Here is an 18550-nt window from a genome sequence, read left to right as displayed (position 1 = left end):
AAGACAGAATTTTACTTGTTCCCTCAAAGAAACTCACCTGAAGCACCTTTGTTGGGAGTTGCTATGTGAAGCACCCCAGCAAGGAAGTTAATAAGTTCAGGTACAAACCTCTGGGACAAAGATACATATTCCAGGAACAAGCAGCACACAAATAGTCCTTTGACAACGTCTTGGAGTGACACAACAGGACACTAATAAAAGAGCATATTTAAAGGGTGTGAGCCACTATTTTAGATGTAAAAACTGTAAGAAAGGAGTTGGATTAACTTATACAGTCAGCTGTACAGGTCATTTATAAGCCACCTTTTTTACTGACAGGTAAAGTTTACAACTGTAGGCCCTTGCTACATATTAACATGGGCCATTAGGGTTACTTCAGTTTGCAGTGAAAAATGTAAGCCTTGTGATAGCTACTAAAGCCAACAGAGGGAAGCAAAACAAAAGAAGATAACCCAGTCATCACCAACCTGAAACAACCTTTTCTGAAGATTACCCTTTGCCCTGGCCTTTAATCTCAAGTTGCTAAATTTAGTTTTTCCCAGCTGGTGTCCTGGTGCTGTTTGGAATACAGAGCTTCAAGGACTCAGCCTGAAGGCATTTATTATCCTGATGTCAGTTACATTACCTAACAAATGGCTGTGGCCTCTTAAAGCTTTCAAAGGCTATCTCCTCCTACAGGTGACCGCCCATAGCTGGCAGGCAGGAACCTGGACAGCTAATCATGATGAGGACTGGGCAGTACAACCCTGTTTATCAGAATACAAAATACAATGCCATGACTAATTCGAGCAACCTTTTCAAAAAATGATATATGGCAAAAGTCTTAGATGAAAGTTAAACATTTCATCACATACCTTGGTCAGGATTTGACTCATGCACACCAGTGCAGGAGTCACTACTGGATGCCAGAAGTCAGAAGTTGGAAATAATATTCCAGTAATTTTCAAATAAATGAGCTGAAAAAATTTATTATTAACAAAAGATTAGAGAAGTAGAATACAGTTTTTAAAAAGCACTCTATATAGCTATAGATCTAGTCTGGATTTCTCCAAAGCTTTCATAATAATTTACACACACTATTTGTTAATTCTTCAGAAAAACCATGGGGGTCCAGTTACTAAGCATTTCTTTGTCTTTATCAAACTCCCCTCGCGCCGCCCCCCCCCCCCCAGCTAATTTCAGGGAGGAGAACCAATGAGGGTTAAGTGACTTGACCAGGGTCACACAGCTAGTAAGTGTCAAGTGTCTGAGGCTGGATTTGAACTCAGGTCCTCCTGAATCCAGGGCCAATACTTTATCCACTGCACCACCTAGCTGTCCTCCCCTCCCCCCCCCAGTTAATTATTTTAAAAGATGCAACTGTTAATCTAGGAGATTTATAACCAAGGAAATCACAGACTAATTCCATGTGTGGGGTAGGTCATGAAAGTAGAAGGGTCAAAGCTGACATAGGACCAGTTAATTGTTCTGCTGGATTAAATGGTCTGAGAATTTGATGTCCAGCTTGGAAACAGCCTGGGCAAATTTCTTCACCTTGAGCTTGTTTTCTCCTCCTTAAAATGGGGCTAATAATACTTCTGCTATTACCTACCTCACAGGGCTGCTGAAAGTGCTATAGAAATCTGTTAAGTTCTGACATTGATGCTGACTGACTAATACATTTTTTGTCTTTTCCAAGGATAGTCTATCTAACATTAGCATTGTTAGAGACATTAACATTTAATGGAAAGAGATGCCTCTCTTCCCCACTTTATACTGCGGACAATACACTTCTGATGACAGTAGCAACAACCTGGTGGCCAAGATGGCATGTCCTTGCTGATAACTGCAGCTGCCATACTTGGGGTCTCCTGCAGACTACTAGGTACCTCCCCTTTTCCACTCCTTGAAATGGCAGCGATATGGCCTATAGATCAGTTTTTAAATTCCAGATTTGTATATTATATTGCAGAGTTGCAAGAGCAGCCAAAAGGTACTTTGGAATACCCAAAATTAGACTTGCTCTGTTTGGCCTAAGAGAACAGAACTAAGATCAAAAGATAACATTATAGGGAAACTGATATGGGCTCAAGGTATGGAAAAACTTCTTAACCAGTGGGGGTACAATTGAGAAATGGTCCAAAGGATATTAACAGGAAGTTTTCAGATGAAGAAATCAAAGATATCTATTGCTGTATGAAAAAATCACTATTGATCAGAGAAATGCAAATTAAAACAAGTCTGAGTTACCACCTCGCAACTATCAGATTGGCTAATATGACAAAAAAGGAAAATAGTAAGTGTTGGAGAAGATGTGGAAAAATTGAAACACTAATGCATTGTTGGTGGAGATGTGAACTGATACAACCATTCTGGAGAGCAATTTGGAATTATGCCCAAAGGGCTATGGGGCTGTGCATACCCTTTGACCCACTCATACCAATACTAGGTCTGTATCCCAAAGAGATCATAAAAAAGGGGAAAGGGCACACATGTACAAAAATATTTCTAGCAGCTCTCTTTGTGATGGCAAAGAATTGGAAATTAAGGGGATGTTCATCAATTAGGAAATGGCTGAACAAATGGTGTGGTATCTGGATGAAACGGAATACTATTGTGCTATAAGAAATGATGAGTAGAGGGGGCAGCTAGGTGGCACAGTGGATAAAGCACCAGCCCTGGATTCAGGAGGACCTGAGTTCAAATCCAGCCTCAGACATTTAACACTTACTAGCTGTGTGACCCTGGGCAAGGTCACTTAACCCTTGTTGCCCCACCCCTACCCCACCAAAAAAAAAAAAAAAAAAAGAAATTATGAGCAGGCAGATTTCAGAAAAACCTGGGAAGACTTAGGTAGACTGATACTGAGTGAAGTGAGCAGAACCAGGAGAACATTGTACACAGTAACAGCAACATTGTGTGATGATCACCTGTGATAAACTTAGCTCTTCTCATCAATACAATGATCCAAGACAATTCCAAAGGACTCATATGATGGAAAATGCTTTCCACATCCAGAAAAAAGAACTGTGGAATCTGAATGCAGATTGAACCACTGTTTCTACTTTTTTTTTTCTTTTTTGAGGTTTTCCCCCTTTATTCTGATTCTTTTTTCACAACACGACTAATGGGGAAATAGGTTTAATGTGATTGTACATATATAACCTATATCAGATTTCTTTCTGTTTTGGGCAGAGAAGGGACTGAAAATCACTTTTCAGTGAGGATGCAGACAGCACTCCTTACTTGGCTAACAGCAAGACTACCTGACCTCTGAATTCTTTCCTTCTCTCTACTTAGAGGACTGAATCTGCAGAAGGATACTTCCACTTCCTCCCTTTTTTCCTAACATATCTTTTTGTATACTTATTTCTCTACTTTTTTTGCTGGTTTTTTTTTGGTGAGGCAACTGGGGTTAAGTGACTTGCCCAGGGTCACACAGCTAGTAAGTGTCTAAGGCCAAATTTGAACTCAGGTCCTCCTGAATCCAGGGCCAATGCTCTATCTACTGCGCCACCTAGCTGCCCCTATTTCTCTACTTTTAAAAAGAATCTGGGCCTAGGATGATTTCCACCTTTACTTAGTATAGAGGTAAGGAGAATTGATATTGATCATTGTTACCTTTTATCAGAGGTTAAGGTAAACAATTTATTCCAAATAACTGGTTTATGTACAGCTTCTGATTAGCAAATTGCCTGATGAACAGCCTCAGACTCCATTATTCCTGATTGCCAGTCAGGGTCCTTTCTTGCTCTCACTCCCCCAGCAGTTATGGGAGTGCCACATGGTTGTGGTTGTGGTTGTGGTTGTGCCTCAGCGTAACCTTACAATCCTTCTTCTGGCTCCCTCCCTGTGTCTATTTAATTTCTGTTCACTTTACAAAACAGTCAAATAACTCTAGTGTTTGATCCTCCCTGAGCAGTGCAGCCTCAGCAAACACAGGCCAGAATTGAAGCCAGAACACAGGGGCTAGATCCTGCCAAGTTACTTCTTAGAGACATGACCTTGGGCAAGTGCTTGTTCCTTAGCTTCTTCCTCTATAAAAAAGGAGAAAAATCTAACTTGGTGACTTCTAAAGTTTTTATGTTCTGCGATTTTGTGACCAAATCCTTGGACAATGGCCTCGTTTTAAATAAATCTACTTTATTCTCCTCAAGATTAGTGGGGCTTAGGGTAGGTGATGACTTTAATAGTTATGATATTGTAGTATGCTGTTTTCCTAAGACAATTTATTAGAATATAAATCTGGTTATTTGGCCACAGGTGCCAATATGCTGTGAAACCTAATTTCCAACCTAAGCTTTGCAGTATTCCAAGAAATCTCATGAAATCCTTTTAAAAAAAACCCACCACACCATACCATAGATTCTATTTAACTTACAAAATAAATATATGCTATACAACCTAGGGTAGGAGCACTGTACAATTATGTCAAAGATAAGGCCTCCACTCCAAAGAAGGCAGGGAACCACTGGATTAGAATGATCAGTGATTGATACGATCAATAATTGCTAATTGATCTGACTTAACAAAAGTCTGCTCCTCCCCACCCCTCCAATTTGTCGATACTCTAGAGTACATAAGGGAATAAGCCAGTAGAAACATGCACTAAAGTGACCACTAAAACACAAGGGCTGGGGCAGCTAGATGGCGCAGTGGATAGAGCACCGGCCCTGGAGTCAGGAGTACCTGAGTTCAAATCCGGCCTCAGACACTTGACACTTACTAGCTGTGTGACCCTGGGCAAGTCACTTAACCCCAATTGCCTCACTAAAAAACCCAAAACAAAACAAAAAAACAAACCAAAACAAAAAACCACAAGGGCTTTTTATCCATAAAAGTCATACAAAGTCTAAGGTACATTGTGCACACCTCTATCAAGAAGACAGTCATTAACAGTGGTTCTGGTATGCCTATGCTTTTGACCATTAGTAAAATAAGTTAATTTGGGCTGAAGGGAGATGATGTGATCTAAAAGGAAAAACACTGAAGTTGGAGTGAGAAAATTTGGGAGTTCTGAGCGCAGGCACCAACAACACTCAGTAGCTAAACCTCCTTAGCCAAATGGGGATATGAAGGCTAACTTATCCTACTTACTACCCTACTCTGATGCCCTCTCAGACTGTGGTGGTGACCTTGGGAAGGGTTAGAGAACAGGCCTAGTGGGAGAAGCAGCCATGATGATAAAGTTCTCCCAGAGCTTCAGTGAGGAAAGCACTTGGCAAACCTTTATTTTGGCCAAGGCTTTGGCTTCCACGGGTGTGGGGAAGTCCTTGATGGTGCTACAGAAGTAAGAGATCATTATAATGAGTTGTTGTAATTCTAGTTGGCATCAGAATTAAAACAAGGTCCTGTTGATTTTGGATCAGATTGAGGCTTCTTTTTTATTAAAAACATTTTAGTCAATTGTTTGTACATGAAAAATTCTCCCAGGTCTTACTCTACTTCATTTTTCAGATTATTCATGAAGCCCTGGGGACTGCATAAACCTTGGAAGTAATGCTGCATTGTATTCTAATAATTAGTCTTTCTGTGAAATGTAAAATAGAACCTAATGTCTGAGTTGTTATACATTATGGGAAAAATAACTAATTTTACTCAACAGAACAAGTCACTTACCACGTCTAATCCCGGAAATGCTGCACGGCCTTTGATTTCAATCATTTCTTCCATCTCATGCACAACGTCTCTGAGGACAAATTTAACAGAGCTGCTTGCAAATTCAGGAAACATCTGGCAAAGATTGTACAACTGCCTGTTAACCAGAAACACAAGTCATCATTCAACTACTCCAGATAGTAAAACCGAGAGAGAAAGAGAGAGAGAGAGAGAGAGAGAGAGAGAGAGAGAAACCACCTCATTGCAACACCAATATAAAGCTACCTGCCAGTTATCATCGACTGGACTCAACATTAAACTTTTATTAGTCGTGAGAACTGGATTTGGCCAAAATCACTTTTTTCATACTCGGATAGGTTTCTGGGTGATCAAGACAATAGCTTTTCTGGTAGACTTCTGTTCTGGCTCAGACTTGGCCACTAATCTCATTATATGACTTGTGAGCAAATTATTTTCCCTCTCTGGGCAGTGGCTTCTTCCTTTGTAAAATAAAAGGCTTGGATCAGATGCTCCCTAAGGTCCCTTTCTTGGTCTTGGAGGGGCATAGGTAACCTGTTACATATATGGCCACACAAACCCCTAGTCCTTTTATAAAATCTTGTATGCATTTTTCATGATTCTAAAGATGACAAAAATTCTCAGATTCTATCTCAATTAATGTAATACCATGTTTTACTTACACAACTAACTTGTCAATAGTATTTAGATCTGGTGGAGTCTTCGTAGCCAAATCCCCAATGTACTCCAAGAGGAAGCCAAACAGTTTCTGTAAGAACAGCAACAAGAAAATGATGTACTGATTAGTATTAAAAGGAAAATAATTCTCACCAGTTTAAATACTATCATTACCCAAGGTTTCTACCTAAAAAACATGTGGAAAGACATCAAGGGAATAGATCCTTTGCAATTTCCAGGTGCACTGACTAAACTAACAGCAGTATATATAGGGAAATCAAAAGCCTTAGAGAGAAAGTGACTTGACAAATGTCATACATCTTAGGTTTCCTCACTCCTGGTGATAATTGGTGGAATGCATCAAATTATTGGAAGGGGGGAGATAAGAGTAGCTGCAAGCAGGATAGAATGTGTAGTAAAAGAACTGAGGACCACCCAAGATGGGAAGGAAAGCCAGATTAGACTGTCACCTGTCAACAATTCTTTCTCTTTCCTCCTTCGTTTCATCTCTGTTGCTATCTTTCCCCTTTCTCTTCCCGTATGATCATTAAGTTATAGAACAAAATCAGTCTTCCAGAGATAGACATCTAGTCTCACCACCTCATTTTATAGAGGTGACATCTGAGGGCACAGAGCAAAAGGGCTTGCTTAAGGTTGCAGAGCTAATTGGGAGCAGAGCTGCAGCTCTGGTAGCTTGGGACCTGTCTGGGATATTTTCTACTGCTTTGGTCAAATTCTGCCCTTCTACCTACCCAACACACTGTACCAACAGCAAGGCTTAGACAACAAAAATGGTCACCAAGTATTTATCGAACACTTTTGCCTCACGTTAGGCAAAATAGAGATCTATAGATATACACATATGGAGAGTGAACACTGGACAAAGGCTCTGACCTTCAGAAACCAACATTCCAAGAAGAGAAGACCGATACAAATTTATGTGATTTCCTTATTTCTTCTGGACCACCAGACCTTTTGTTTGTATGTATCTGGTGTCATTAATCATATTCTGTCTTGTTTAAGTGTTTGTGTATTTGTCTTCTTCTTCTTGTACTGTAATTAACTCAGCAGTAGGAACTAAGCCTTGTATATTGCCTGTAGCATTTAGCTCAGGGCCCCCACACACAACGAATGCACATTTTTCTGCCCCAAGGGTTCTTTTATTGCTATTTTTGGCATGATTTTATCAGGAGCCCTGTGGGTTTAATGTTTTCCCTCTACCATCTTGGCTTCCACCCCTTCCACGAATGCACATTTTTATAGTTGGTTGGCATGAATGGTTAGAGCAGAGCATGGACATCATAAAAAATGATAGACATTTACATGGTGCCTTAATGTTTACAATGTGAGGACTCGAGACTCACAATAACTCTGTTATCAAGAAAAAAATCAAGGCTAAGAGGTTGAGTGATTTGCCCAAGGTGTGGAGTTGAGAACTGAACCTAGGTCTCCTAGGACGCCAAGTCCAGCATGGTCAAAGTGATAGGTTCAGTCTAGGTAGGTTCCAGTTCATAGACTTGTAAATGAGAGTTCCATGGGACCTTAGAGGTCACCACATCACTTAGCAAAAAAGGAAATTGAGACCCAAGGAAGTTAAGTGACATACCCAAGGTCACTCAGGTAAATAACTTATAGAACCAGTATCTGAACCAAGGTCCTCTAACTCCAAATCCATTGATCTCTATTACTCTGAGTTAATTTTGAGCAAAACTCTGAAGTTTATTGGCTGGTGATATCAGCATGACTGGAGCAGAGGGTACATTCTGAGAAAGAATGAAAGGAAAATTGGGTCAGGCCAGACTCTGGAAGGTCCTGCAAGTTGGGCTGAGAAGTTTGGATTTAATCTGACAATAAGGATGGATTCTGAGAAAGGGTTAACATGCTAGAAGCAATTCAGAAATGCAACAGTGCATAGGAGACATTGGAAAGAGCATCTAGAGACCGGAAGACCATTTAATAATTCAGGGAGATAAGGGCTGTGAAACTTGAAGGAACGGGAATAGGACAAGTCTGAAAAACAACTGGAAGGGAAAACAAACAAGACCTTGGTGGTTACTTGGATGGATACAGAAGAGCCAAAAATGAATGGGGCTTGAGTATGTATAGAATCTGAGCACCTGTGAGATTAATCTCCCTAGCATTGGGGCCTGTGCTAAGCACTCAGTCAGCACTCATTGACAATGATCCCAGCAGTGTGGAGGTGTCGGTCCACTCTGTGTTATAGCATCACTCCAGACAACAACAGCCTTATGAATAAAGACTTAAGATAGGAATACAACCCTTCAGAGTCTTCCAATCCCAAACATGTAGACATACTTCTAATTTTGCTTTGTTTCCCACGGCAAGACTTGGATGGTTGCATTTCTGAATTCTTTCGACCACCACAAGTTGCTGTTCTGTTGATTTTCCTGAGAGTAAAGACTTAAGTTCCTCATAGGAGTCAGGAGCTATAAAAAAAGAACCAGAAATGCTTCATAAAAAGTATATCCAAAAAGCAAATGAAAACACCTTGTTTCTGAGAATGAATAATCATGTGGGATACAGTGAGAGTTTAATTTCCTTTAAAAGCAGTGTGTTACAGTGGAAAACATGCTGGCTCTGGTATTAAGAAACTTAGTCGTTCAAATACGGCTTCTGATTTTCACGACCCATGTGTCATGACAGCAAGAAGGCACTTGTTGCCTAGGACTTGGTGTCCTCATGTATATAATGAGGAGTTGGACTTAGCATCTGAGGCTCCTTCCAGCTCTGGATTTGTGATCCGAAAAAGTTATTTCCTTTGGCAGATCCTAAATTTAAAAGGATAAATAGATTTCTTGTTTGCTAATTTGTTTATATTGAGGAAATCTTGAAAATTACTTTAATTTCGCATTGAATTTTACAGGTTCAGAAAATCTCAAAGGAATGATTCCCCCCAAAATCTCATTAAAAAACGATCCCCAAACACCTTCCCGTGGAGAATCCTCTGAGCTAAAGTTCAGAGCAGCAAAGCCCTGAGAAATGGAAGGGACTCGAGATTGTCTAGTTCAACTCCTTGATTTTATAGATGAGGAAGCAGAAGGCATCAGAGCCACAAAGGTGGTAGGAAGCAGAATACGGGGGCAGCTAGATGGTGCAGTGGATAGAGCACCAGTCCTGGAGTCAGGAGGACCTGAGTTCAAATCCGGTCTCAGACACTTAACACTTACTAGCTGTGTGACCCTGGGCAAGTCACTTAACCCCAACTGCCTCACTAAAAAACAAAACAAAAAAAGAAGCAGAATACAGATTCACAACCATGTTGTCTTAAGCATCCAGTTCTCTTTCCGCCATGCCACACCACCCCGGTGTCCTGAACCCCAGTACTGACTCAGAGGATCGGTTTAGTGTAGAGTGGAACTGGAAATGCATTGTGATTGGAATCCAACCTTGATGGAGCAGATGGTACAAAATGGGACACAGTCAGCTCTCAGATCAGATGGAGAGGAGTCAGAATATGGATGGTTCCAAATGCCAGACTGAAGAGCTTGGGTTTGATCCCAAAGGGAATGTGGAAGCACCACAAGTTTCTGAATAACGAGAGATAAAGAGGAAAAGCCCCAACCCAAGTCTATCTAAAAGTCTGTACTCCTGAAAACCTTTTAGTCTGGACCTAGGATATCACCGGGACCTAGGATATCACCTACCAGTGAGCAATCTTCCTTTACCAGTGCAGACTGGAAGCTGCTCTCCAACTTAAGGCTTCCACAGAGCTGCCTGGGTCACTGGAACATTAGCTGACTTGCCCAGGGTTATGTGGTCAGTATGTGGCAGAGGCAGAATGGGACCTCACTCAGGCCTTCCTGACTAGGAGGCCAGATCTTGAGCCATCATGCCACGTTGCCTCTCTCTGAAAACCTTCCAAAGAGACTATTGCTTCAACTCTCCTCTACATCTTGTTTCTCTCAATTTTGGCTTCTTATATTTCACTGATTCCCGTTTTCCATTCCTGAACCACAATAAATGCTATTTATTGTCGATGAGCCGCCACACAGAGGCAGTGAAGGACAGACAGTATGATCAGAGATCAAGTCCCTATTCTATTGGGCCAAAGCACGGTCTGGATTAGTAAATAACCGTCTAGACGACATCACCAGGGAGTTTTGTTGGGTGAGAAGGGAAGGCAGTACAAATAGCGACTGAATTGTGTACCACCTAAGAGGCATTTTTAAATGTATAATAAGAATTTGGCATTTACAGCAGAGGTCTAAAAAGAGAAGCCTCTTTTCTATGGACAAGTCCATCAAGGAGGATCTATTTTCCAAGGCTGTGCACTGGGATTAAATGGCAATTTGCTTGGATAAAGCCTCTTCACTAACAAACTTATTCCATATACCACAAAAACTGTCTGCCTGACAATATTAACTAAGAAATGATTGCAGGGGGTCTTTGCACTGGCTAGCAACAGGCCTACTGCTAGTGTCCTATAGTCATGCAGGAAACCAGCTTTAATTCCAGGATTTCTTTATCACTAACTATGCCCCAACAGCCCAAAGTGTGAAAACACAAAGTCCTTAAACAGCAGGAATTACTTCATGTTCTCACAGAGCGGGCACTCTGCGGCTCAGCAATATAAAGGGGTTGATTAAATGGGTAACTGTTAACCCAGCCAAAATCTCCTACAAAGATACCCAGAAGGGGTATGAGGGTACTGACATAAAACCAAAGTAAAAAGTATGTTATTTGTGATTTGATTTTTCCCTTTCTATATACACAAGGTGCCGTGCAGAGAACTAAGGAAATGCAAGCTTTTTCTAAGTCATGTAAGGATACAAGAAAACCCAGTTGTTTGCCTACCAGCAAATGTATATGGGAGTTCAGATCTAGCAGCTTCTCTCATTGCTTTTTGGTTTGCATCACTTGGATTTTTTTCAGGTGCCTGGACTTGCTTTTTCTTTTGATTCTCATGTACAATGTCTTCTTCCTCACTGTCCATATTAGATTCAAGGTCAGAATGACTATCTGGGGCATCACTTTCTTCTGAATCCTCAGTATCCAGCTCTTCATCCCCTTCCCTTTCATTGTCTTCTTCACTGCCTTCTTGGGCTTGTTCCTCCTCATTAGGGTCATCTATTTCTTGATTTATCTTTCCATCCTTATAATAGAAAAAAAAAATCAATCATTCATAGGATATCCAGTAGGCACAATAGTTAAGACAAAATGCTCAAGGGGCAGCTAGGTGGCACAGTGGATGGAGCACCGGTTCTGGAGTCAGGAGGACCTGAGTTCAAATCTGGCCTCAGACACTTGACACTTACTAGCTGTGTGACCCTGGGCAAGTCACTTAACCCCAATTGCCTCACCCCAAAACAAAACAAAACAACAACAACAAAAGACAAAATGCTCAAGACAAAAGAGTAAAGATGAGAGTAACTTCAACAGGGCACAATTAAAGCAGGGGCCAAACATTATTTGCATCTACCACCAACAGTTAAAAGCTTCACTTTCAGATTCTCCCTTAATAGCTTTTGCTTTTATCCACATGATCCACAGGATCAAATATAAAAATCCTGTTTGGCCTGTAAAACCCTCTGTAACCTGGCCTAACTCTCTGATCTCCTCACATCTACCTCCACTCCGTGATCGCACAGCTCCGTGCTAACCCTTGCACTTTACCACCACCAGCATACCTCCCAAACTGCCTTTCTTTGTTATCCTTAGTGCTAGGCACACATAAAGTGCTTAATAAGGGCTTGCTGACTTGACTTGGTGTGATGTGCTAGGGTGCACAGGAGACGTGGATGAGAGGCAGAGGGAAGGAGCTACGTACCAACGTCTGACAGCTTCCCTACGCTGAGGCTGCATGAACAGAGGCATAATGTCTACAACAAGGGAGCTTACACTCTTGCTGTTCTCCGCCCTGGTCAGACCACATGTGGTACATGGTGCTCAGTTCTGGGTGCCCTCCCTGCTTTGCAAGGAATGTTGACAAGCAGGAATGAGACAAGAGCACAGTGACCAGGAAGGAGAGGGGATCTGAGAATATTCTAAGATGCCTGGTTGAAGGGAGTGGGAATGTTCAGCCTTGGGGGGAAAGGTCTTGGTGGAACATGATCCCTCTTCTCAAATATTTTAAGGGTGGTCATATGGAAGATGATGAAACTTAACCTGCTTTGGCCCTGAGGGGAGATCTAAGACCAAGAAGTACACAGAACAAGGAGCTACATTCCAGTTCCGCAGAAGGAAGAACTTGCTTTTAGCAGATGGGGTTAAAAAAAAAAATCCAACTATATGAAGAGTAGGAATTCATCCCTGGAGATGTTTGGGCAGAGCATGATTATTTGTTAGGCATGTTGTGCAGGGGATTTATGCCCCAGGAAAAAGCGGGCATCCATGACCTCAAACGTTTCTTCTAATAATAAAATTTTATGAATCAAAGGTCCCTTCCTGGATTTTGCAAGATGAACACATTTCAGAATCATGGCAATTGTTAGACTTTAAGTTCCTTGTGAGAAGGAACTTAAAGAAAAAACCTCCAGTGCTGAAGGGGATTAAGCAATTAATAATCCATGAAGTGAACTATAGCTATTCAACTTTACATTTAAAATTCTAGTTATGCTAGCTACCTAAACTATGAGTACTACTGTATTAAAGGAGATAAAGTGGTTATAAATAAACCACTAACCTATAAGGAACAGCTGAAGTGAACATAGGAATAGTATAAGAAAAAATGCTGATTTCATTTATTTTACTACCTGTGAACCTTCTCCAGGGAGGTGAGGTAGATAGATATTATTACTATCTTCTCAATAATGGTTTTTTGTGGTTTTTTTTTTTTTAGTGAGGCAATTGGGGTTAAGTGACTGGCCCAGAGTCATACAGCTAGTAAGTGTTAAGCGTCTGCGGCTGGATTTGAACTCCGGTCCTCCTGAATCCAGGGCCGGTGCTCTATCCACTGTGCCACCTAGCTGCCCCATGACATTTGATTCTATATCTAAACATAGCACTATGGAGAACTTGCCATTTTAAAGAAAAAAATGAAGAATTCCCTTCAAAAAAGTATACCACTAAGATGAATTCACTAGCGAACACCATAACTGAAAAAGTGATTTTGCTGAAAACTCTTACTTTGTAAGAAAGTAAACGCCGATCGTCTTTATCTAGGACGAAGCCATCATTTAAATCATCTGCTGACATGTGCTTTGGTTTCTTAATTTTTTCATCTTCCTCCTTTCCAAGCATCCGGCGAAGTCTGTCAGCCTGTCACAAACAAGAACAATCACAACAACAAAAAACGTTTCTATATTGGCGGCTAAGACAAGACGCAAAACTTTGGGCACTGTGTTGTCAGCACTAAATTGCTGAATTAATGATTAAAAATGTGTTGCTAGGTTCTAGGGTGACTCACTGCACTACCAGGGGTGGTAAAAGAGACTGGAGCACTCACAAGTGTGTACTTCCCAATCTGAATGTCCTGGTTCTGTGGATTAATGTCAGACTCTGAATGCTTTATGAAAGTTTTCTACTTAGGTTTCTTCAACAAAACTAACAAATGCACCAGAAGTCTTATATGTAAGATTTTAGAGTGTATCCTATTTGCCAAAGAAAATGTTTTCTTTGTGGTTGAAGGCCTTTTGTCTTTAGTTATAGCAAAAACATTTTTATAGTCATCAAAAACCCCAATATTCATTCTTGCAGTCTTTTTAGTCAAATAAAGCAATCTCTTATCAGAGATATATACATATACATACAAACACATTCTGGGCAGAGATATTCTGTGTATACAGAGTAACAAGTGAATCAAATAAAAAATTGTCTCTTTTAAATATGCTAAATGACACCTCTGATTGTATATTTTCAGTCTGTAAATTAATACTACTTAAATCTGATTCTGAAACTACTAGATAACAGACCATATCTGAAGGGCAAATTTTCAGTCTGTAGCATTTTCTTTAAAAACCTTTTTTGGGTATAAAAGAGAAATGGCAACAGTTTTACAAGATAAACTTAAGCACTTCCATCACTTTCCACTGCTGTTCAGTCTCTTTTGACTCAGAACCATTAGTTCTAAGGACACAACAAAGAGGAAAAGGAAAGAATCCACTCGGTTTGGGGTACCTCAAGTTTTTGGAGTCGTGCTTGCTCCTCTTTGGCCAACTCCTCCTCAGTCTTCATCCTGTCCGAGGGCTGTGCCTTCATTTCAAATCCAAGCTCCCGGACCATGATGTCATATTCATCAGGCTAAGGGAAAACAAGCCTTTTCAGTTAGAAGTGCTTTGTCTTCAGAGACCTCTGCCAAAAGACGTCTGGCAACAGTCAGCAATGGTTGGGACCAGGTCTGGAAGCAGCCAAGCCACATCTAACTCTCTTCTGCCAAAAGAAAAACTATCGTAATAGCACTTAAGGATTAAAGAAATCAATGAAAAAGAAGGCCTTGGAAGACTAGAAAATCCCTTTCAAAACATGTGGATTAGCAAAAATAATGTCCACTCAAAAAAATAAAACTATTTACACATTAAATTAGTAAAAACAATTTTTCTAAGGCTGGAAGGAGCCTTTCATGCTATTTTATGTCTCATATATGGGAAATTTGTTAAAAATGCGAGGATTGGCTCAAAACACCTCACTTGCTGAGAAAGAATTATAGAGAGTTAGGTGAAATCAAAGCCTGGTCACATGAGAGTTGTTTTCCAAATACTAGCTACTCAATTTAAGAGAATGTTTTTAATTAACTGGGAGTGAAAAAAAGAGTACTTAGAAATCAATTGGATAAAACATAAATGATATTTAAGAAAGAATCCATTTGTCTATTAGAAAAGACAAGAATATTTTGGAAAAAAAAATTACACTGAAGAGTCTCCTAAATCTAGAAACTAAGCCATTTTAGGGGACAGTAAAATGCACCCATCTGAAAGCTCTGTTAGTATTGAAAATAATTTAGATTCTGCTCATACCAGCAAGACATTAATAACTTAATTTTTAAGAAATGGATAATCTAGAATCCAAGACAAACGATTGAAGCTGAAAGGAACTACACCCAGATGCCCTGGTCCCTTTCCCATTTTATTTCATACTTCTTCCTTTCAGATCTGTGCATAAGCTCTTACAAAAATGGACCACTCCCAGTCTCTTCTACATTTTCAGGGCTCTTTTTCACCTCAGTGCCTTTGCTTCCGCCATTCCCTAGGCAAGGAATGGCTTCCCCATTCTGTGCCCACCTCTGCCTATTGAAATCCTATGATTCTTCAAGCTCCAGTTCAGGTGTTGCCTTCTTCATGGATCCTCTCCTGATCCCTCAAGCTAGAAATTCATGTTCCATCCTCAGATCTTATACTGCCCTTTGTAGATTTCTTATACCATACTCCAAGCTGCATTAGTGACATCATGTTTGTGCATGTCTCACAACCCCCATTAGACTCTAAGTTTCTTGAGGGCAAGGACTATGTGTTACTTTGTAGACAGCTGGGCCCTAATAAATGGTGGCAGAATGAATGACTATTGAATAAAAGAAAAAGGGCCAGCACACATATAATGGCCTTGAAAACTCTCCCCTGGCTGAAATAATCAGAAGACATTCAGTTTAGTATTTAGTTAAATGGTTTGGATCCTACCTTAGGTTTCTCTTCTTTATCCTTTTTTTCCAATTTTGGGGTTTTGTGAGAAAGCAGGAACTGGATTTCTTTCCAATCACTGTCCAATTTCTCAGTGAGTTCAAGGGCATTTTCTCGTTGAGTCTGTCTCTCACGCTAGAAAAAAACCACCTTACATCACTATTATTCCCTGTAGATTACATGTTCTAGTTTTTAGCAAAAGAAAAAAGCAGTCACATAGTCCAAAGCCAACATATGACAATAAAAACACAAAGAACACAAATTGATATTTGTTTCTGAAAGGTAAAAACTAACACATTTTTAAAAAATTCATACCTTACTAGCTCTGATTAGTTAACACAATTATCTAAAATGCTATGCCTCTGCTTATTTGTTTTTGTTTTTGCAGGGCAATGAGGGTTAAGTGACTTGCCCAGGGTCACACAGCTAGTTAAGTGTCAAGTGTCTGAGGCTGGATTTGAACTCAGGTCCTCCTGAATCCAAGGCCAGTGCTTTATCCACTGGGCCACCTAGCTGCCCCTATGCCTCTGCTTATAAAAATGATACACTTGCATTAAGGTCCCTTCAAACACCACCTCCTCTGTTGTTAAGTTTCCCATGATCTTTTCCCCTTAGCCCCCATATTCCACCAGAAGCAGCAGAGTGGAAAGAGCACCGAATCAGAAGTCACAGGATCTGGATCCAAATTTCCAGATTTGTGTGACCTTACACAAGTCATTCTAATATCCCTGGGACTCAAATTTTCTTTATCTGTAAAATGAAGAAGATATGATTTCCTAGCATCCTACGTGACTTCTCCTACCTAAAAATAGAGTACTTTGCTTGTACCTCATTCATGCATGCATTATATTCTATGAATATAATATAATATGAATATAACAAGTACCACATAGGTGGAAATGTAACTATTTTATCTCCCTTTCAAGATAGAAAGTATCGAGGGGTGGGGGTGGGAAGTATCTGGGAATCAAAGACAATGTCTTCTTTATCTGTAAAGATAGTTCTTCACCTCAAAGACATATTCTTTTATTTATTTATTTTTCTTTAAAACATAATTTTATTTGGTACAGGGTTTTTTAAAAAAAGTTTTCAACATTTGTTTTTATAAGATTTTGAGTTCCAAATATTTCTCCCTCTCTCCTTTCCCTCCCCTACCAAGAGAGAAAATAATCTGATATGTTATAACATGTTCAATCACATTAAACATATTTCTGCATTAGTCATGCTGTGAAAGAAAAATAAGAACAAAAAGGGAAAACCTCAAGTAAGAAAACAAAACAAAACAAAAAGTAGAAATAGTATGTTTCAATCGGCATTCAGATTCCACAGTTCTTTTTTTGGGATGTGGAGAGCATTTTCCATCATGAGTCCTTTGGAATTGTCTTGGATCACTGTATTGCTGAGAAGAGCTAAGTTTATCACAGGTGATCATCACATAATGTTGCTGTTACTATGTACAATGTTCTCCTGGTTCTGCTCACTTCACTCAGCATCAGTCCACTTAAGTCTTTCCAGGTTTTTCTCATATCTGCCTGCTCATCATTTCTTATAGCACAATAGTATTCCATTACATTCATATACCACAACTTGTTCAGCCATTCCCCAATTGATGGGCGTTCTACAGTTTCCAATTCTCAAAGATATATTCTTTATGCCTATAAGAGTCATCTATGTGGCATAGGAGGCATGATTGAAAGCATGAAAGAGAAAGCAATTTTAATTGTAATTAGAATCTAAATTGTAAAGTTATTGATACATTTTATGCAAGTGTTTAACCACTGAAATTATTAGGATGTACTGGTAGGTAAGAGTTCACATTATCTATACTCAAATGGAGCTGGGATTTTGTCAGTTTGGGAGTCTCCTCCAATGATGCAGATTGTAGTCCCTCCAGGCCTGCCCATTTCTAAGATCCTTATCCATGTTCTTCTAAAACTTCAGTACAAGCTCTTCACCCAATGTGCTGGAAGCTTTCCCTGCTGAGAGGACCAGAGCACACTTTGACTATTTACTATTCCCTGCTCTTGAGACATAAACAATGCAGCTTCTCTTCTTCAGTGCTGATATCCTTTACTTCTGTTTCTCCAGGGAGTTCTTTCCTGATTCTGTGCTGCTGGATACTGGGACCCACCTCTCCAATGTCTTCTGTGTGATACTCATTTCTAGTCCTTTAGAGGCAGTGGTATTCCATGTCATGCTGCCATACACAATACCAGTAAGATGTCTGTAATGGAAAAGATGGGCTTGGTTTTCATTTCATAACAAGTGTCCCAAAGCAATTACAAAGCTGTTCAATTCTGGGGGGAACTGTCCCATCCAATTCCATGCTGAAATAAGAGCAACAGACAATCATTCTTCATCCATGTGTAGAAATAAATGAAGCATCTGTGTAGATGGGCAGGCAGAACTGTTTTGAGTAATTAAAGATTTTTTCCCAGGAGGCTCAGCAATGTCCTGGGGTTTGATGTAAGCAGCACAATGTCATTTGCAAACAGAAGTATTTGAAGGATCTCAATATCCATAGGCAATCCCTTCTTAAGCTGGACTCTATGCTGGGTTACCTCCTTCACAGTGACAAATTTCTTGGGTAAGGATACTGTGTAATTTAAAATTCTAAATGTGGGTCCTAATTTGTTCCCCTAGTTTTGGGGGAATCTGACTAAAATCACTGACAAAACGAGTTTAGGTTTTTAAGGGTTTATTGAAAG

General features: G+C 40.1%; 1 protein-coding gene across 1 annotated transcript in view; it reads right to left on the bottom strand.

Annotated features, from left to right (window-relative positions):
* Positions 1 to 18550, bottom strand: part of NOP14 (NOP14 nucleolar protein) — a 56803-nt gene that overhangs the window by 13522 nt on the left and 24731 nt on the right. The window contains exons 5-13 of the mRNA XM_043971295.1: positions 15843 to 15977; positions 14350 to 14472; positions 13360 to 13491; positions 11089 to 11386; positions 8590 to 8720; positions 6279 to 6364; positions 5599 to 5734; positions 855 to 956; positions 38 to 191 (exon numbers count right to left, since the gene is read on the bottom strand). Of these exons, the coding sequence (XP_043827230.1) occupies positions 38 to 191; positions 855 to 956; positions 5599 to 5734; positions 6279 to 6364; positions 8590 to 8720; positions 11089 to 11386; positions 13360 to 13491; positions 14350 to 14472; positions 15843 to 15977 (1297 nt within the window). The remainder of the gene's footprint in view (positions 1 to 37; positions 192 to 854; positions 957 to 5598; positions 5735 to 6278; positions 6365 to 8589; positions 8721 to 11088; positions 11387 to 13359; positions 13492 to 14349; positions 14473 to 15842; positions 15978 to 18550) is intronic.

Source organism: Dromiciops gliroides, chromosome 6 (genome assembly GCF_019393635.1).
Source record: "Dromiciops gliroides isolate mDroGli1 chromosome 6, mDroGli1.pri, whole genome shotgun sequence".
NCBI classification, from domain to species: domain Eukaryota; kingdom Metazoa; phylum Chordata; class Mammalia; order Microbiotheria; family Microbiotheriidae; genus Dromiciops; species Dromiciops gliroides.
This window is presented reverse-complemented; position numbering and strand designations above follow the sequence as displayed.